General features: G+C 38.2%; 1 protein-coding gene across 24 annotated transcripts in view; it reads left to right on the top strand.

The window, feature by feature from the left end:
* Positions 1 to 19846, top strand: part of ptprk (protein tyrosine phosphatase receptor type K) — a 120783-nt gene that overhangs the window by 51867 nt on the left and 49070 nt on the right. For all 24 annotated transcript variants that reach the window (XM_044168611.1, XM_044168614.1, XM_044168632.1 and 21 more), the window contains 6 exons: positions 4444 to 4604; positions 5688 to 5739; positions 5842 to 5900; positions 10297 to 10378; positions 11854 to 11969; positions 13123 to 13297. In XM_044168611.1, coding sequence (XP_044024546.1) covers positions 4444 to 4604; positions 5688 to 5739; positions 5842 to 5900; positions 10297 to 10378; positions 11854 to 11969; positions 13123 to 13297 — 645 coding nt within the window. The remainder of the gene's footprint in view (positions 1 to 4443; positions 4605 to 5687; positions 5740 to 5841; positions 5901 to 10296; positions 10379 to 11853; positions 11970 to 13122; positions 13298 to 19846) is intronic.

Below are 19846 nucleotides of genomic sequence, written 5' to 3'. Positions count from 1 at the left end.
GACTGGATTTTAAACATATACATCCCATCTAATTTTAGTTCAAGTGAAATTGTAAATCCTATATTTATTTGTTAAGCATTTAGATTGTTAAGACATGTCAAGTTAATCATAGAGCACAAGAGCTTGAAACGATCACTTAATTAAATTAGGAAATTCAGAAATAATTTTGATGATCGATTAAGCATTCAAATCATTTTTCGAGCCAAAAATTCCCCGATTACAGCTTTTCAAATGAAGATTTACAGGGATTTTTTGTCTTATATAGTAGTAGTAAATTCAGTAGTAAATTGAATATCTTTGTTTGTTGGACAAAACAAGACATTTGAAGATGCCACTTTTGGCAATTTATAGACCAAACAAATAATGGATTAATCGAGAGAAAAATGGTATATGTATACATGGTATACAGACTGAGGAGACACAAGCTGTTTTGGGCCATGCAGTGTTGACAAAATGAATGAAATGATATTAAAATCAGTTCCATATTTGACTAGTATTAGTGAAGTTCATGGTGAGTCTTGTTTCTTTATTGTGGATGAGCTGCATGTTTTTTACTGTGGAATTTTAAATCCAAGAGGTTGTCAGCTATTTTGTAACCCGCCTAATATGGTTGATACCATAAAATGCTGAAAGTACTCTCCCTTTAGCTGTTATCCCAACAGCAGGCTGTTACTGTTTTGCTGAAGAATACTGTCCTCTGTCTACCACGCTGCTGCTGTTGTTGTTATGTGACATATCTAGGTCTTAAGGCTGTCACAGGGATATTTTTAGTCTCATCGTTTTATTTTGTCGTCATTCTAATAGCGGCCATTTTAGACTTTGGCAGTTCAAAGAAATCAGCCATTTTAGAAACTGGCAGACTAGGTGTCAGATGTTCTTGGCATCACAAGGTCTGCTTTCTTAGCATGGGTGTTGTATCAGTTTCATGTACTGTCAGTCTTTTATTACTCATATTTTCCAATGCTATTTTTGTCTCAGATTAGGTGTTGTTATTGTCCTGTCTCTCTTGGCTGATATTGAAGCATTTGAATGATTTCTAGAATATTATTGAATATTATTTCAGTAACTATGCATTGGGTAACGCTATAACATGTTGGACATTGCTGAGAGCCCTATTTACCAAATATCATTCAGTTATTTTTACCTATACCTAATCCATTTTAGCAGGCAGAGTTATGATTAGCTGAAGTGCTAAAGGTTATATTTTTGCCATGTTGTGTATGTTGTGACATATTTGGGTCTCTGACTGATAGGAGTAGTTTTAGCTGGCACACCATCTTGGCAGCCATCTTAAAGGCACTTTTCTCATGTCACCATTTTAGTATCAGTGCCAAAAATGAAGGAAAAGGAGTGACATCCATTGTGTGTTCATTTTGGATGGATTTAGATTACAAATTTGGTTATAGAGAATGGTACTGGTCTGGTCTTGTTTCTGGTCTGATTGGCTATAGTCCAGTTTGGACGTTCTCATTTTCTGTCTGGTTGGTGACATTCAAAACCAGGAAGTAAGATTTTTCTAATGCTGCTATGACTGAAATAGAAGTGTATGTGTGTTTGTGTGTGTCGAGGCAATGGTGGGTTGGTAATGACAGAGAAACAGAGGAGAATAGAGATCAACAGAGAGAAAGGGCCAATCCAATAACTAGGATACAGTGTTTGGCTTTGAAAAGCTGATGTGTGTGTGTGTGTGTGTGTGTGTGTGTGTTCATGCACGCTCATGTTTGTGTGCACTAGTTGAAAGCCTGTTATGTTCTGCAGTATTCTGCAGAGAGAAGTGTTTTCTCACAGTAGATTAGCTAAACAATAAGTGATAATCATTATTGTCCTACAGCTCATTGTATAGAACATATTGTGCATGGTAAAATACGCAAATATAATTAACCAGTTAGGATGGAGTGTTGTGTTTGTTTGACTGGAGCACAGATATTGTGTTGTATTATATTGCATTGTATTGTATTATGTTATTTTCTATTCTAATCTATTCTGTTCTGTTTTGTTTTGTTCTGATCTATTCTATTTTGGTCTGTTGTGTTCTGTTGTGTTCTACTCTGTTCTATTTTACTCTATTCTGCTCTGTTCTGTTTTGTTCTACTCTATTTTGTTCTGCTCTGTTCTGTTTTGTTCTACTCTATTTTGTTCTGCTCTATTCTGTTTTGTTCTACTCTATTTTGTTCTGCTTTATTCTATTCTGTTCTGTTTTGTTCTACTCTATTCTGTTCTCTTCTGTTATATTTAGGGCTTCAACTAACAATGTAATTGTTTTCATTATTGATTAATCTATCAGTTATTTTTTCAGTGACTCGACTAATCACTTAGCCTATAAAATATCAGAAAATAACTGAAAAAATACCCATCACAGTCCACAGTGATGTCTTCACATTGCTTGTTTTCCGAACAACAGTCTAAAACCCAAAGATATTAAATTTACAACAAAATAAAATAGAGAAAAGCAGTAAATCCTCACATTTGAGAGGCTGAAACCAACATATGTTTAGCATTTTTGCTTGAGAAATGACTTAAATGATTGATCGATTTTCAAAGATTGACCAACCCATTAATCAATGCAGTTTTTCAGCTCTAGTTCAATTAAATTCAATTCTATAAATAGAAAAAAAAACTATCATGGCTACTTTCTCTCTGTTTGTGATGAGCTAATGTGAGATTTCGAGATTAGACATGAGGCAGGAAAGGATCACATTTCATCATATTTCACTGGAACAACATCTGGTTGAGGTCTGAGCTGATTACTGAAACATCTGGATGGGCTGTCTGACTGTCCTGTCAGCACACCCAGATTATGTATTATTTCGAGCTCCATTTCCTGCTGTCAGCTACTATAGGTACAAGGTATAGTACAAGGTATAGCAGTGGCAGTAGGCATAACAAAGTACCTGATGCACATGTATTCTTGACTTACTCATCTTTCTCATCAGCAGTGACATCATATTAGAATAACAAAATGAATGGACTTATGTAAAGAAAGGAGGAACATAATGCAAATAAAATAAGTAAACCAGAAAACACAGCCCAGAAGATAGCTATGAAAAATGCAGCTGATCATGTGACACTGCTGGGTAGTTGCAGGCAATGATATATTGCAAGCTGTGGAAAATTTTGACCAGGGTGGATAAGGAGCCTGTGCAAACTACAGCGGCTGGCCACTTTACACGATTTTGATCAAGTTTCACTAATTTTGTTAATATGTATCTCTGCTTTTACACTCACACATTTACCATCATTATCACCTGGAAGCTACACAGTTCATATACAGAAATGAAAGGAGACAGGGAATACAGAGAAGAGAAGGTTGAACAAAAGATTAGAGGAGAAGAAAGAAAATTGGGTGATTTCATAAGAACATAAAATGAGGAATAGGAAGTAGCTTTTCTCTTCTCTTTCCCATTTCCTGTCTTTATTTGTTGTTGGCTTGCTGAGAAACAGCCCCACAATCACGAAGGAGAAACAAATGACACAGTCGTAGTAGTAACAGGGGTTTGCTTTATGTGTCTGGGGTGGACTGATGACTGATTCTTGTACTGTGAGCCCAGAAGAAATGAGAGGAGAGAAAAACAGAAGTGAGTAAAAACATGCAAACATAAAGGGAAAGAATAAAGGTTCTTTTTAGGTTTTTGTTCCCATGACAAGAAACTCACTAATTTAAAGTGTCTATGTCAAAGTGGGAAGGCCAAATTCAAAGTGTAATTGACTGGACTCAAACGCACACTGTTGTCACAGGAGAATGTCCTGGTTTCCTGATTGGCTTACTTTATACCTCGGCGTACTTTGGAGACATCACACACAGACATGGATATATAGTAATACTAACTATCAGAGAGATACAGAAAAGGGTAAGCGGTGATTTAGATTTAAGATTCAAGGATTTTTTTATTCATCACATGCACACCACAGGATGTACAGTGAAATTTAAAGTGACACGCATCACAAGACAGACAACAAAACCAGAATATGCAATATACAATAGACAGAGTATAAACAGAAGGTTTGAATTTAGATAAACTATGATAACTTAAATTTACTGACCTGACAAGTCTTAAATAATGTGCAAGGGGAGAAGTTCTATCAGGAAAATTAGAAAAACAGAGGGAATGAAAAAAGCAAAAAGAGTTGGTTCTATTCTACATAGGTACATTTAACACAGGCAATGGGCATACAGCCTACTCTTTGGCAAGTCCAGTCATAACACTCACAGTGTCTACACACTAACTACCTCCTCAGAGGGCACCATTGCTAGTCTGTTCAGGAAGTGAATTTCAGCAGGTATATGGTGTACAAGCACAAACAGCTGCAAACAAAAATGAGCTGATTCATGGGTCTTGATTCTGGTCAGATTTACACTGTGAACCCGATCCCCCTCGAATTACATGTGATGTTGCCTTTTTATATCTTTGGTGACCCTCTCCTTGTCTCTGTCTCTGTGTCCAGGTTCCTACATGTATGTGGACATCTCTCAGTATGACGTTGGGGAGAAGGCCAGGTTTCAGCTGCCAGTCATGAAGGAGAATGACACACACTGTATCGACTTCAACTATCTTCTCACCAGCCCTGACGGCTCCAGCCCTGGCACCCTCAATGTCCTAGTGAAGGTAATGAGAAAAAACACGACAGAACAGAATAAAATAGAGATGCAGTAGTTAATATGTCTTTGCGGACTGCAACTGATTGTACTGGTTCAATTTATATGGTATTACCTGCCCAGTAAACAATCTTTCCTTACCTTGTTCATTTTGAGACATTAACATTAATAATGTAAACAGACAAGACCATCTCAATGCCTTTACTGGCCTCTACATAGCAGTTTACACTGTGTGAGGCAAGGTTGATTGATTTCATGAGACACAAGCTGGACTGAATTTTTACTCCAAAATCAACTCTGGATGAGTTCAAGTGCTGAGTTAAAGCTTTCTGTTTGTCACAATGGCAGATGGTAAACAGAGCCTCTTTGGTTAAAACAAAACAAAACAGGATTTATGGGAAATGTGGTCTGGATTTTGTGAAACACAGCCACAAGTAATGCAGCTAGCATGCAATAGAGGCTGCTGACTGCCTTGCCTTAACCGAGAGTTTGTGTAAGGTTGCCTAATTAAGCATTAACGATTGATTTAACAATAAAATATTGACTTTTGTAATCATTCTTTGTTTTTACATTGTGATGTAAGATTATGTTATTTTGTATGACATCTGTCAAAGTACAAAGTGTGGGGGATACACTCAGGATGCATTTAACCTGGTTGCATTTTATGATGCAATGATCCTAACTTCCCTCCACTTTAGTTGTTTCCAAAACACTGTCTTGTCCTGTCTTCGCGTCCATCTCTCCTCGTCCTGAGTTTCCTTATAATTTGTGGAAGTTAGAAAACACATTAACAGAAGATTGCCATTTTACTGATTCTACCACTTCCTGGTTCTGAGCAGCAGGGGAGCATTAAGACTGCCCTTCAATGACCTTGACCTCTGGCCTCCTTGTTGACAGGGACAAGCACGATTTAGACTTAAATGTCTTATAATCTATGCCATTATTATTATGTTTGTGTAATTAAAGACATCTCAGTGAAATGGATAGGAGGCCTCTCTGAGTGCATCAGGAAATGCAAAGGACTGTATGTTTTTTAGGTTCATTTTTGTGTGAACTATTTTGTGACTGATATTGTGCTCTGTGTTATTTCTAGGTAAACAAGGGTCCCTTGGCCAACCCTATATGGAATGTGACGTCCTACACTGGTAAAGACAGGCGCAGAGCACCACTCAACCTCTCATTTCATAACTTATTCTGACACTTTTGTGATTTTATTTGCTTGTGTTGACTGTAATGTTGTCTTTCAGGTAAAGACTGGCTGAGAGCCGAACTCGCCGTTTCCACCTTTTGGCCCAATGAATATCAGGTAACTCCTCAAATAACCACCAACGGCTGTGTTTATGCATGATTCCTTAATCATGTACATATTTCTTTATTTCCACTTGTGTTCATGTGAATACACAACACACAAACAAATACAAACACATGCTGTGAGGCAGGCAGCTGATTTATTTGTGTCGACAGAGGCTCAGGAGGCGACGATTAGGCTAGAGACTGAAAAAAAATGTGTGTGTGCATGTATGTGCACATGTGTTTGCATGCATGGGGGTGTGTCACCGTGCTGGACATTGATATTGTTGTGAGTGTTGTTGTACATGCTCTCAAAACCTGAACAGTATAAGATTAGAGGTCACAGAGGTAGAAAACTATTGCAGGACTGTTGAAGTGGATTGCATTCTACTGAACACATGTGTTTGTATGTTTCTTCTTCTATCTTGTTTTATGACAGGCAGTCAGCGTGATCTGTGTGTGTTTGTTGGCTGGTGCTGACAGATGTGTGCATGCTGTGGGATAGCTTGTCTCAAAATGTCCTAGCAGGCATACACACACACACACACACACACACACACACACACACACACACACACACACACACACACAGATCATGTTAACACACATAGCCTGGGGACCCTATAGTATTACTGTAAGGTGAAGTGTGAAAGCATCCTCCAAATGGCCCATCTGGAGCCAAAATGGCCCTCAGTGACTATGGGAGGACCAGCATGAAACTTGTGTGTCAACATGTTTTAATAGAACATAATCATCCTGGTTTGCTGAGGCTTATGTAGCTTTTTCAGGCTATGAATCAGGTTATTAGATTTGAGGTTATGAAGGTATTTTTTCATGTTGGAACATGTTTCTGTGTTAGCACTTTAGCTTGAGTTGTAATGAGATTGGTTTCACCAGGGGAAGACTAGGCACATGCAGACACATGTAGTCACACACACACTCTCACACAAGAATTGATGCGCACACAAAACGCACACACACTCCCTCGCTGCACTATTTCGATAGACCTTGTAATTACAGTTTTGTCTTTATTTCTTCTTTATTTTGAATGAAAACATTGTTTTCAGTTGATGAGTGAGTTCCTTGACAATCACTAGACTGCAATAGAGTTAAGCAACCTTATTTGGTTGAATTAATTTGGTCTAATTTTTACTTTATAAGAGCTGCAACGATTAGTCAATTAATTGATTAGTCTATCGACAGAAAATTAATCAACTATTTTGATAATTGATTAATCATTTCAGTCATTTCTTTAAGCAAAAATGCCAACAATTTGCTGGTTTCAGCTTCTCTAATGTTAAGTTTTATGTTTTTCTTTGTCATATACCTGTTAGTCGGACAAAAATAGTAATTTGAAGATGCTATCTTGAACTTTGGGAAACTGGCATGGAAGTTTTTTAAACAAATTTTTGACTAACTAAAATAATCATTACTTGCAGCCCTTCGTTTATATTTTCTGATGAATTTCAGGATTTGTGGCACTGGCCACATTGTTTTGTTTTCCATCAGTATTAGAAGTCTCAGTGCTGCTTTTTGCCGTTTTAACATTTTTTTACAAGTACAGGTATGTAAACCCAGCTGACATTTCTCATGACTGAGAGGATTCAAACTATAAACACTCCTTGCCTGCTGATTCAAACATTTTTGATTCAGTGCCCATACATGCATACATCAAAGTGATATATGCGATTGGTTGATAAGAGGATGTACGCTATCGTCCAACCCTGCTCTGGAGTGATGATATGTCAGTCCTCAGCCTTCAGCGTTTCAGAGTTGCTTTGCCCATGTGAGAACTTATAAACCCAAGCTATCAGTAATCCTGCCTCACACTGATGACACCAGTCAGTCAGTGAGTGCTTGACACCTGCATGATCAAAATACTGTCTCCTCAGAGACGACCACCATCGGATCCATGGATTACAGAATGCAAAGGGTCTTACGGTTGATAATTGAATTCTACAAGGAAACAAAATGAGCAATTAGTTGCATCCAGGCCGCAGTGACCCTAGGCATTTCAAATCCACTTTCTGAAATACATGATCATTAACAGAGCAATAGACTTGAGACAAAAATGAAACTTGACTGCTGTGAAACATGACTTCACTGCCAAGGGACTTGGCTTGAGATTTGAAAGCAACAACAAAAACAAATTCAAATCTGACATTCAGATCATAATGATTTAAAGATTTAAGTCTCTGAATATTGTCTTAATAATGAAGTTAATACTTTCTACAAAAACTGGACTTTTCAGAAAGATAACTTTTATACATTTGCACACGTACTTGTGCACACAAAGGAGAAGAAGTCATTAGGTCATGTCAGTTATGGCTACCAAAACAAACGTGGTTATAATAACAAACAACGATCAGCAGACTGGGGAGGCAGGCAGACAGGCAAGCCAGTCTTCAGGCAGACACAGATGACGGTATTAAAAGTCAACCGATGTCTTTCTGCTGTGCTCCTCAGTGAGCTAAGAGTGAAAGATGATAGGAGAGAGAGACAAGATAGATTGGTAGGGGAGGGAGACAGAGAGGGGGAGAGTGTGACAAGCAGGGGATGATAAGCTATGGGTAAACAGTTCATGGCAGATTTCCTCTTACAGGTGATGAATGACAACAACTGCTCACCCCCTCACTCTTTTTCTCCCTCTGTCTCTCTTTTTGATAGCGACCTCCTCTCCTCCCTCCTCTCCTCTGTTCATTACAGTGCTCCTCTCTGAGTAAACACTGTTAGAAAACAGAGACGGCAAGTGAGAGACAGAAATTGTTAGAAAGAGGGATGGTGATGGAAGAAATAAAGAGTGGAGGGAGTTAGAGAGCTAATGTATGGACAAGGAGGAGGGAGGGAAGAGAGATAAATGAGATCACGAGTTGATGAACTGAGATGGTGGTAAATGGAAGCACCTGTTGAATGCAGTATTAGCACTCTACTCGAAATATAGAATTTAGAGAAACAGGTTGGCAATATAAACAACAACTTTTCTCATGTTTTTTCTATTTATTTGATTTAAAAAAAACTGACTCGTTATTCCATTTTTGTGTGTTGAAATACAGATAAATGAACTCATAGTCTGCTGAGTAACATGTGTTCATACCAGTTTCTCAACCAGAAATTGAAGTAAACAAGACTAAGAGTCTGCAGCCACGCTAGAGGCTCAGTGAGGCTCTACTTGGGGACAGTGGTGCTTTGAGTTAAATGCTAATGCCAGCATGCTAACATGTTCAGAATTACAATGTTAACATGCTGGTGTTTAGTATAGGTGTGTATGTAATGTATAGGTAATGTTAGCGCTAACAACGCTAGCGTGGCAAAAAAACACGTTATTTTTGTAATTTTCACAAATTTTCAAGTCACACTTGTTTTACAATGTGGTCATATCAAGAAAAGAAGCAGATGTAGACGTTGCAAAAGAAGTTGAGAAGAATGAAATGAAAGTAGGGACAAGACAGAGAGGGATGGGATGGGAAAGAAAAACAAATAGACAGGCTCTAAACCTTCATTCTCTACCTTACCGCGTTTGATTTCATTATTATCATTTCTCTGGAAGCCATTTTATGTGTACCAAAGGAGATTACTATGATCCAACAGGAAGTATCTCATATATCCTTCCTGGCTTGTTGGCCAGAATGTATAAATCCAGCAGCAGTCAGGATGGCAGCTTTGTATTTATCCAGTTTATTGCGCATCACTGGTGGCTGTCACTGACTTTCTATCTATCCTGTGACAACTTAGATTGGATCCATCACTTTGACAGCTAATTTAAATGGCAACAGTCTTACTTTGTAGCTTCCAGTACACTCAGAATTAATCTAAAACTCAGTTCAGAGGCACAGTGTCTGATTTGGTAATAACACTAAAGAGGGTTGATGATTTGGTAACAGTGCCATAGAGGGTTTGTGATGTGCAAGCAGAGCATTTGTAGGTTATGTAAGTTTCAGTTTTCTCCTAGGAACGGCATTTCCAGTGTTTTTGCTTTTGCTGTATTTTGTTTTTGTACATTTTGTATGCTCAAGCTTTTCCATTTCCAGGCTAATAGAGGGTCAGAAATTACTTGATATTCTAATTCACTATCTTACTTTGCAAGTACACTCATCAGAACAAATATAACAACAAACAAATTCAAAGGGTAAATTAAAAATAGAATAGTATTCGATGCTCTCATTTCTTTTGTATATTTTATTCTCAAGCATTTTTATTGCTACTTGTAATTGTTTTCATTAATGTGGAACCACTGTTTTGTGTATGTAAATTGTGTGTGAAATCTTGTTCACAGGTCTCTCTTGAAAAGGACATCTGGATCTCAATGAGACTACCTGTTTAAATAAAGGATTTATTATTTAAAAAAAATGCTATATAATATTGATAATAATGAAGACAGTAATAGCTAAATCTCTCTCTCTCTCTTTTCTCAGGTCATATTTGAAGCAGAGGTTTCGGACAGCAAAACCGGCTTCATCGCCATTGACGACATTCAGGTGCTCAGCTACCCGTGCGGTGAGTCATTAGCATGCCAGCAATTAGTCCTAGTTCGCTGAATAGACGCTGATAGCTTTGGCCACTAATTAGACTGTACCTGGGATGGTTTCTGTTGCAGTTGAATGGGTAGATAAGTGGGAAGGTGACACAGGAGAGGAGGGATGCAGTGAGAGGAGAAAGACAAGTCGTAGAGAAAAATGAGAGAAATAAAAAGGAGAGAGAGATTGTGAGAGGGAGAAACAGAAAGAGGGAATAGGAGAAAGTGAAGCGGGAAATGAGACAGTATTAGGCCAATCATAGAGAGAGAAGATTCTGACCACTCAGCACTTTCTCTCTCTCTCTTTAACCCACGTGCACACACACACACACACACACACACACACACACACGCACACACACACACAGAGCAGTGAACAGTAGTTGTCTTGTCTCACACTGACAGGAAAGAGATGAGGACTACGATCCATTTTAAATTCTCGCTACGTCTCAAGTCTTCTCTCCTTCGCTTGAGTGTTTCCTTACTTCTAGAGGCCAAAAAAGAGTTGTGACGACAAACTGTTACTGTTAACAGAAGGGTCTGTTAGTCTTGAGCCATAGGCAGGTTCCTGGAGGGTCCCTATGCTGAAAAGGAAGCAATTATAACTTCTTTTCGGTCATCTGTCTAGTAGCAGCACTGAAATCTTTAAGGACAATTTTGCTTCGGAATAGATTCTATTGATTATAAGTCATAAAAATAAACTGTCTTGCACCGTCCTCTTGTACAGTTTGTGAGGTCTTGGCATCCCTGTTGTCCCTGTCTCCATCAGAAGTTAACGATATGTCTCCTGGACATTCATTTTATCAATAAAGTGAGTGATAAAGTGGAATCTGAGAAAATATAAAAAGAAGAGCCCCAGTCTTTTAAAGGCACAGGAGCAGGACTCCTAATAGGAAGGAGCAAGTAGTTGAAAAGGAATTAGTACTTAGTCTCCACAGTGGAAGCATTCATTCTCACAGCTGCATTTCTGGACACACAAGTTTGTGTGTGTGTGCGTGTGTGTGTTTTCATTCACCATAGTAGCTGCTATCTATGATTGCAATCACCTCCCCAGAATAAAAATGTCATAGCTGAACTGCATCTTCAGGGTCTAAAAGGCTTACAGTATCTCATATTTTAGCATGGTCATTTAGAATTGGTAACTATGTGAATTATATATACTGGATGTGACATTGATGTTACCTCCCAGTGGCAATGCAGTACTGTGCTTTGGTTTCATCTGACTCCAATAAAATCTAATCGCAGTAATAATGAACATATTCCTTAGGGTTAGAAAACGTCCTGAAATGTATTTGGTGTGTTTGCGATAACTCGACCTATTTGTATCCATAGCTCCCTCTGGCTCTGTCACCTCAATTCCACTTTGAACAGACAAATAAAATTAAACCAAAAACATTTTAAAATACAAATACATATAACCTTCCTGTAAACTCATTTTCTTTATTGTTTTCTGCAGATAAATCCCCTCATTTCCTGCGTCTCGGAGACGTGGAGGTGAACGCCGGACAAAACGCCACCTTTCAGTGTATTGCTACGGGACGAGACACATCGAACAATAAACTCTGGCTACAGGTACAGCTGTACACATGCATGTACACACACGTAAATACAAATCATGCTTCAGTCTACTGCTATGGGGTGAACAAGAAACTACAGCTAAACATATATAAAGTGTAAATGCAATGTACCTGTTTTGAAAGGGGCTGTTCATCCATATTACTACAACATATTTTCTTACTCACCTCTTGTTGTGTCTAGCCATGAAAATAGTTTTATTTAATAGAAGTTTAAAAGTTTTATTTGCCCATGTTTTCAAATATCTGTGAATAGAATTTAATTTGTGGTTAATTTCACAGCACTGAAAAGTTACGTTTGCAAAATTTAACAGCACCACCTCGTTACTAGATAATCCACAAAGTGCACTGTGAGCAGTTTTCATTTGAACTACTTTCAACCAAAAAACAGTCGTCATGAAAACAGTTGACAGTTGTTCAATGCTGTGAGCACCACAAACATTTTTTATATGTTTGGAGGCAGAAATAACAAAGACAGCTATCTCAAAAACTGAGCAAATATAACCAAAATCTACATCAGAATCAGAAATACTGTATTGAAAAAGTATTTCAAAAAAGACATGGCTAGATACCACTAGAGGTAAGTGAGAAAATATGTTTTTTTTGTCATTTATGTGAAACAACCCTTAAATATTATTGTTCATCTTTGCTGGGCGGGCCGTTCAATCTTGGCTATATCTGGAATATTTTTGCATTCTAATGTTGAAGTACAAATATATATATTTCCCCAATATGATGGTGTAGAAATAGACAAACACAAAGAGATGAAACATTGTACTCACTGTGCCACCCTCAGGACTGGTACGCCCAATAATAAAGTGTCATCCCCACACACACACACACACTCACACACACACACTCACACACAGAGGGACTCCAGGCCATACATCCTAGAAGCTAACATGATTAAACGTTTAATAGCCGCTGATTTCATTATGGCTCTATTGTAGTCATGACCTTCAAACCTGCTGTCAGTGAAGTAGAGGGAGGGGTGTGTGTGTGTGTGTGTGTGTGTGTGTGTGTGTGTGTGTGTGTGTGTGCACGTGGGCGTATGTGGTCCAGTGCTGCCTTGTGACCTTGAGCAAGGCAGTTAACCCTCTACCAGCCTCTGCATCACCTGATCTGTCTGTGTGTGTTTTTCTCTGATTCAGAGGAGAAATGGAGAAGATATTCCTGTGGCTCAAACCAAAAACATCAACCACAGACGGTTCGCTGCCTCCTTCCACCTCAAAGAAGTCACTAATCAGGATCAAGATCTGTACCGCTGCGTCACCCAGTCAGAGCGTGGCTCCGGGGTGTCTAATTTTGCGGGTCTTATCGTCAGAGGTGAGGATTTAAAAAATATTTTTGGAGATTTTTTTCTCTGCTTTAGCAGATAGCTTTTAGTGGAAAGTAACAAAGGTGGTTCAGTATTTTTGCTAAGGCCAGTCCCCCTTAGTTTCTGTTGCTGTCAAGCCTTCCGTTCTCGCACTGCACATAATGCAGTTTACAATGATAACTCAACATTTTTAGTAATTTATGAAACTATGGGTCGTTGATGTCAGACAGAGGTAGACAGCAGCAGGCTTATCACTAAACTACCTAAAATTACAGAAACCATCTTTGGGAAAAATGTATTTGACGTGTACTTTGAGTTTTTAGTTTGGACCATGTCCCTTCCACTAACATGGCAGGGCGGGGTTTATGACCTATACTGCAGCCAGCCGATGTTTTGGCTTCACTTTTGGGGTGCTGTCATGTCGTCCAACTCCACAAACGTATATAATTAGTTAATGGTATGCTAACTATTCTGAGGTAAAAGCTAGGTTACTACTGTATGTAGTAAGCTAGTAGGCTTACATGCTAAAGTTTGCAACTGACGTTAGAGCATATAAACACACTGTTTAATCCTTTTCTTACACTTTTGCTCATGTGTTTTTGGAAAGGCAAATAAATATATAAATAAGTTTAAAAAAAATAAGACCCCACCCTCCAAACTCTTTATATACCAAGCATCACTCTTATACTGCTTCACCATTTTGAAAAATCCAAAGCTTGACAGAGCCATTGTGCCTAATTACGGTTGCTAAGCTAACATTGAACATTCACTGCTAGGCAGAGGCGTTTAGCTATGGTCAGTTATAAAGTTGATTTGAATCTTTCAGTGATCCTGTCGCTGACCAAAGTTATTTTCTTGACCCTGTTATATATTTTGCGTTATGAGTTACTTTTTAGTGTGAATAACTTTTCCATTGTCAAATGTCTTTGCAATCAAATGCACATTCACTGTGTCTAAATGATAAATGTTAGTCACTAACACAATATAGACTAATGAGGAGAGTTTGTGTGTGAGTGTATGCAAATTTGCGTATGCCAGCCTTGTGTTTGTACGTGTGTGGGTGTATGTGCAAATGCTCTTTGTGTGTGTCTGTGTGTGTGTGTGTGTGTGGATGCTCGTGTGGGTGTGAACGAGCTGCGTTAGTGTCTATGTGCACATGTGTATGCTGTGAATGTGTGTGGAAGCTGTGTGTGCTCCGGCTGTCATGTGCAGCTGACATGTGGTTAATAAGGTGTCACCGATGTGTGTTTGAGACGGGATGCTTTATTCATTCACATCCAATAGCTTACATATTCAATTCATCTCCCAGAGAGAGAGAGAGAGAGAGAGAGAGAAAGGAGGAGGGCAGAGAGAGGGTAAAGGCGAAGGAAATTCAGGAAGAATGATACGGGAGTGACAGAAAGGAGGAGGGAGAAATGGGAGACAGAGGAGGGTGAGCAAAGAGAGGAGTGGAGATGGTGAAGAAAAGTTAAATGTAAATAGTCTGCTCATTATCCCAAGAATATCCATATCAGAATCAGGAATATGTCTGAATATGTAAACAGCTGAGCAGAGTCATGTTTATTATTCTGCATAAGAAATGGCAGAGGAGAAAGAAATGAGAAATCAAAGCAGAAGCGAGCTGCATGAATATGAATATTAGCTGGTGTGGCTCAGCTAATGGAGCTCTTACACTGTCCACTTTAGGAATTCAACTCTCTGTTTCGTTTGAGGAAGACACTAACACCGCCAGAGTTAGGGTTACAATCTCCACTGGGAATGAATAGATGTTTTTTCTTTGGTCAAGAAAATATGGTGGTTTGGGAAACAAACCTTTTCCCGTTGATATAGTAAGAATACATGAGTGGCTAATGTTTATTTATCATCAACATCTTTTTTTGAATTTGAGAAGGCAAAGAGGAGAGAGATGAGGAGTCCGCACAGCAGGAGACACGTGTCTAAACATGAATAGGACCAATCTACATATATGAAAATAAATTCAGGTTTGACATATTGGGTGCTGTGTATTTCATAGCCAGGCATTGGCTTGAAAACCAGCCACATTCACAATCTGTGAAAAGATGCTTTTGGAGCTCTGAGGGATATTGGTGATTATGAATATTGATCCAGAGTCTGGTTGTTAGAAAGATATCACAATAAAAGAATGAGGATTGCATGTATGAATGTGGAAGGAGAGGAGCCTCATGTTTATTTATTATAAATATCAGATGGGAGATGAGAGCTAGAGAGAAATCAAAGGAACAGGGAATATGTTTATTTCACTTCTTGAAAAGTATGCGTGTCAGAGATTTGAGGTTCCTGCAGGACATTGACGGCCATGAATATGGACAGAATTAAGCTGCATTATTAATATTTTCACTCTGAATATTTTACTTTTTATATTTAAGAGAGAGGAGGAAAGATGAGGGATGATTACTGGAGGAATTATGTATCTGGTAGGAATCTGATGAACAGGAAGATGCAAGAAAGAATCATAGGGAAGTGCCAAAATATGACTTGTATATATTAAAAATGTTTGGCAGTTGGACAGTAACCAAGGTTTCATTTTCAAAGCCTGAAAAGTGTTCCCCCTGGGTGATATGTGATTGCCTCAGTGCAGGTACGCACAGGCCTAGTCTATTGCTATTTACAACATGTAGATGACAGAGATGTGCCATTGTGTGCTGGAGCTGTCAAGATCAGGGAAAAGAAGCACATTTTGTAGAGACAGAGGTGCATCATGGGAGCATGAGAGGTGTGATATAAGATTCCCAGATAATTCTACATCTAGTATTTTTTTCCAATAAGTTAATTATTTGTTTAGTCTACAAAATGGCCAAAAATGGCAAAATGTGACAAATGCCCAGAGCGCAAGGTGACGTCTTCAAATAGAAAAGATATTCAGTTCATAGAAAGTTAAGAAAACCAGCATACATTGACATTCAAAATAGTTACTGTTTATTTTTCTGTCAATTGACTTGTCAATTAATTTACGTTTCAGCTCTAGTATTCAACTTACAAACATAAAACGGAAAAAAGCAGCCAACCCTCACATTTGAGTTTGGCATGTAAATATTTAATTGATGAATGATGATGATGAATTTTCTGTTTATCGATCATTTATGCGACTAATCATTTCAGCAGGGCTGGGTATCATTTTCAGTACTAGTGGTGATATGGTACCCATGTTTCTGTATGGATACCAAAACAATTCAGTTAGACTTTTTTCAGTATCAGCATAGTAAAGCAAGTATAAACTTGTTTTTCTACACATTCTTTTTTTTTACTTAACAAAAAAAAGCCAAACTTAAAATATTAAATATTGTCTAAACACAAGCATCCATACAAGATCTTTCATTAATCAGTCTAAAATTGCAAACATTTGATTCAAATTAGGAGCTATTTGTTCAAACAGTAAGTAAACAAGATTACAAATTGAACAAGACATTCAATGCCAGCTTTTGTTATTTTACAGTTTTTGGTCAGGACCCAAAAGGTATTGAAGTTCGATACCCAGCCCTACGTTTCAACACTAGATGGATGGATGGCAAGTTTTACTGTAGATGAATAGTATATAATTGTTGTGTGTCTGAGAGACAAAGAGGTATGAGAGAGTCTGACTGTGTATTTGAGTCTGTGTGTGTGTGTGTGTGTGTGTGTCACTAGTGGTTTGGTCAGAGCCAAGCTCTAATAAAGCCTTGCCCTCTGGTTCCTACGGTGACAGAGCGCATCATCACGCCAGCTCGTATCACACTCACACACACACACACATACACACACTCCATGCCAGCATGCATTACACACAACCCATGGCCTAAAAAGCTCCTGCAATATTATTGCCACACACATGCACACAAACACACACACATGTATGCAGACACACAACTGACTTGAATTTATACAACTGTCTTAAACCTGTAATGGTTCACTTCTAAAATGTCCCTTTCTCCTTTTAACCTATCACACACACACACACAGGCACACACTCTAAGTAATAGTGACAGGTGAAGCTTCAGGCATTATGGAACTATAGAAAATCTACTACCACTGTTGGCTGTCGATACGACTGAAACACACACACACACACTCATACACATCTCTTGTTCTGGAGGTCAGATGTCCTCCAGTGAGCTCCATGGTGATGTCAGCAGCAGTTTGTGAAAACTAAACTTTATTGACAAGGTTGCTGACGATGGACAACAAAGAAGAACATGCCTAGTGGGCGCCAATCACCAACAAAATAACTGTCTATCCTCATTCTTTCTGTCTATCTTTCTTTATGCTGGTCTGTCTCTGTCTTGATGTTTGTTTACTACATCAGAAAATCTACCAAACCCTCTACCAATGCCTTCCCAAGCTTTTTTAATTCTAATATCAGTAAAGAAAGTGAGTGACAGTGAAAACAAATTAATCACGCAGATGGGTTAGGTCAGAAACGACATTTGAAGTTTTCCCAATGTTATTTGTTTTGTTATTATCATTTACATTTGACCCAAAAAATGAGAAATGATAATAGAGTTCACACATTCACACATGTGATTAATAATAAAAAAAGATTATGACAACAAACCCATCGCAAAACAACACCATTGATGATTTGTTAGATTTTTTTAGGTCAACTGTACAAATGACAAGTGATGAAACAAAATGAAGAAGAAAATCAAAAGCATGAACCCGTTCCAGCTCTTGTTTTCTCTGGAGTCACATAACGACCCACTTACATTTCTTACTGTTTCATTTTTAAGTCTATTATTTTTCTTTTAGATATTCAATAGGTTTTTAACTAACACACAAACATGTATTCAAGTTAACACACCGGCTGCATGCAGACGAACCTACTCTTTTGTTTCCTTGAATAATCTTATCTTTTTTTTTTGCTTTATTTCTTTATTTGTTTGTTTGTTAATCATCAAGCTGTTTACTTTGTTTATTTGATGGCGTTGAGAGCTGACATGTTGTTGACGTTGTTGGTTTTCTGAAGTCGCTTCAACATTCATTATCTGAATTCAACTCTGTCTGCATGTGTTTGTTTGTGTGTGTGTGTGTGTGTGTGTGTGTGTATGTGTGTGTGTATTTGCATTTGCACACACGCATGTGCTGTCAAACTACAGTGTTTCATCTGATGCTAAAAAGACACTTCCCAGCCTGCACCTCTCTGACAGCCATATTCAACACACACACACACACACACACACACACACACACACACACACACACACACACACACACACACACACACACACAGAAATGCAAACACACACACAGATAAAAAGAGGTGACAGCAATGCAAAATATAACTATTAAAGGAACAACATGCACAGCAACACACATGCACGCACATATAATTTAGATAATACTTACTTTGATATATGATTGAAGCTGGATTGCAAAAAAATCACATTTTCCCCTATCTTCATACTGATAGCAATATTGCCTGGTGGTGTGTTTGAGTATGTGTCTGAGAGAGATAAAATCTGTATGATTTACTGTGCATGAGATAGACCACAGCGTGTATGTGTGTGTGTGTGTGTGTGTGGAGAGTGTTTGTGATTAATTCATGTGTTGATCTGTGTGTGTATATATGTCAAGTAGATAAATCTTTGATGTAGCGTGTTTTAAGGTTGTGTGTGTTGTGCTTTCAGCTTGTCAATCACAGATGCTTGACAGTTAGCTCTGATCTGACTGACTGGCCCTGAACCATCACACATCCATCACATTAACATACAAGTACATACACACAGTATTTATTCACTGAGAGCATCATGGACGTGGTACATGACTGAAGGCAATCAAATTATTTAAAATAAAATAAAAAGTAATTGCTCATTCAATTGTTTTTATAGTTTGGATTACACATACACAATATTTTAAAGTCACTTTTTATAAAATACAGTCAAATCCAAGTAGGTAAAGGTGATTATGCCTTACTGTTTCCCTTGCAAAATCTATACCAATCAAAAATGAGAAGCAGACCAATTAGAGAAACATTTGGACTTTACATTGGGATACATAATGACACTGTGAGCAAACATGATCAGAACCCCTGATCCTGCTAGCAAAATGTGCAGAAAAAATGTCAAAATCTAGATGCATACCTATTTATATTGCAGTTAGCAAGCAATTGCTAACCAAAGCCCCTTTAGGACTTGCACCCCTTTACATTAATCTGAATCTGCCAATTTAACATTTAGGTCACATGTCTGAATAAGCGGCTGAGTCACTTGTACATAAAAGTCACAACAGCATAATCTGACTAGGTCGGACCTAGTAGCATTTCTGCTTTCGCTTTCAGCATGGCACAAGTCAAAATGCTGTTAGATTAACGTAAAGGCTGCAGCAGGTAAAGAAAGAAAATGAAACCAGTTTAATAAACCAAAAAAACACTGTGAAGAGCCAATATGAAGTTGTTGAGTTGATCCTTCTCATGTAAAATCATTCTAAAAAAAATCTGAGCGTGACCGAGGGCAAAAGACGTTAACTTAGCATCTTGTCATTTTCTGCTTGTGCACTGATGGACTTTATAAAATAGGCAGTGGATATCACTGTTTAATAGCATTAAATGATGAAACTGATGAGAA

The sequence above is a fragment of the Siniperca chuatsi genome, linkage group LG16, assembly GCF_020085105.1.
Source record: "Siniperca chuatsi isolate FFG_IHB_CAS linkage group LG16, ASM2008510v1, whole genome shotgun sequence".
Classification (NCBI taxonomy): Eukaryota; Metazoa; Chordata; class Actinopteri; order Centrarchiformes; family Sinipercidae; genus Siniperca; species Siniperca chuatsi.
The sequence above is the reverse complement of the archived record's forward strand: the minus strand, read 5'-3'. Positions and strand labels throughout refer to the sequence as shown.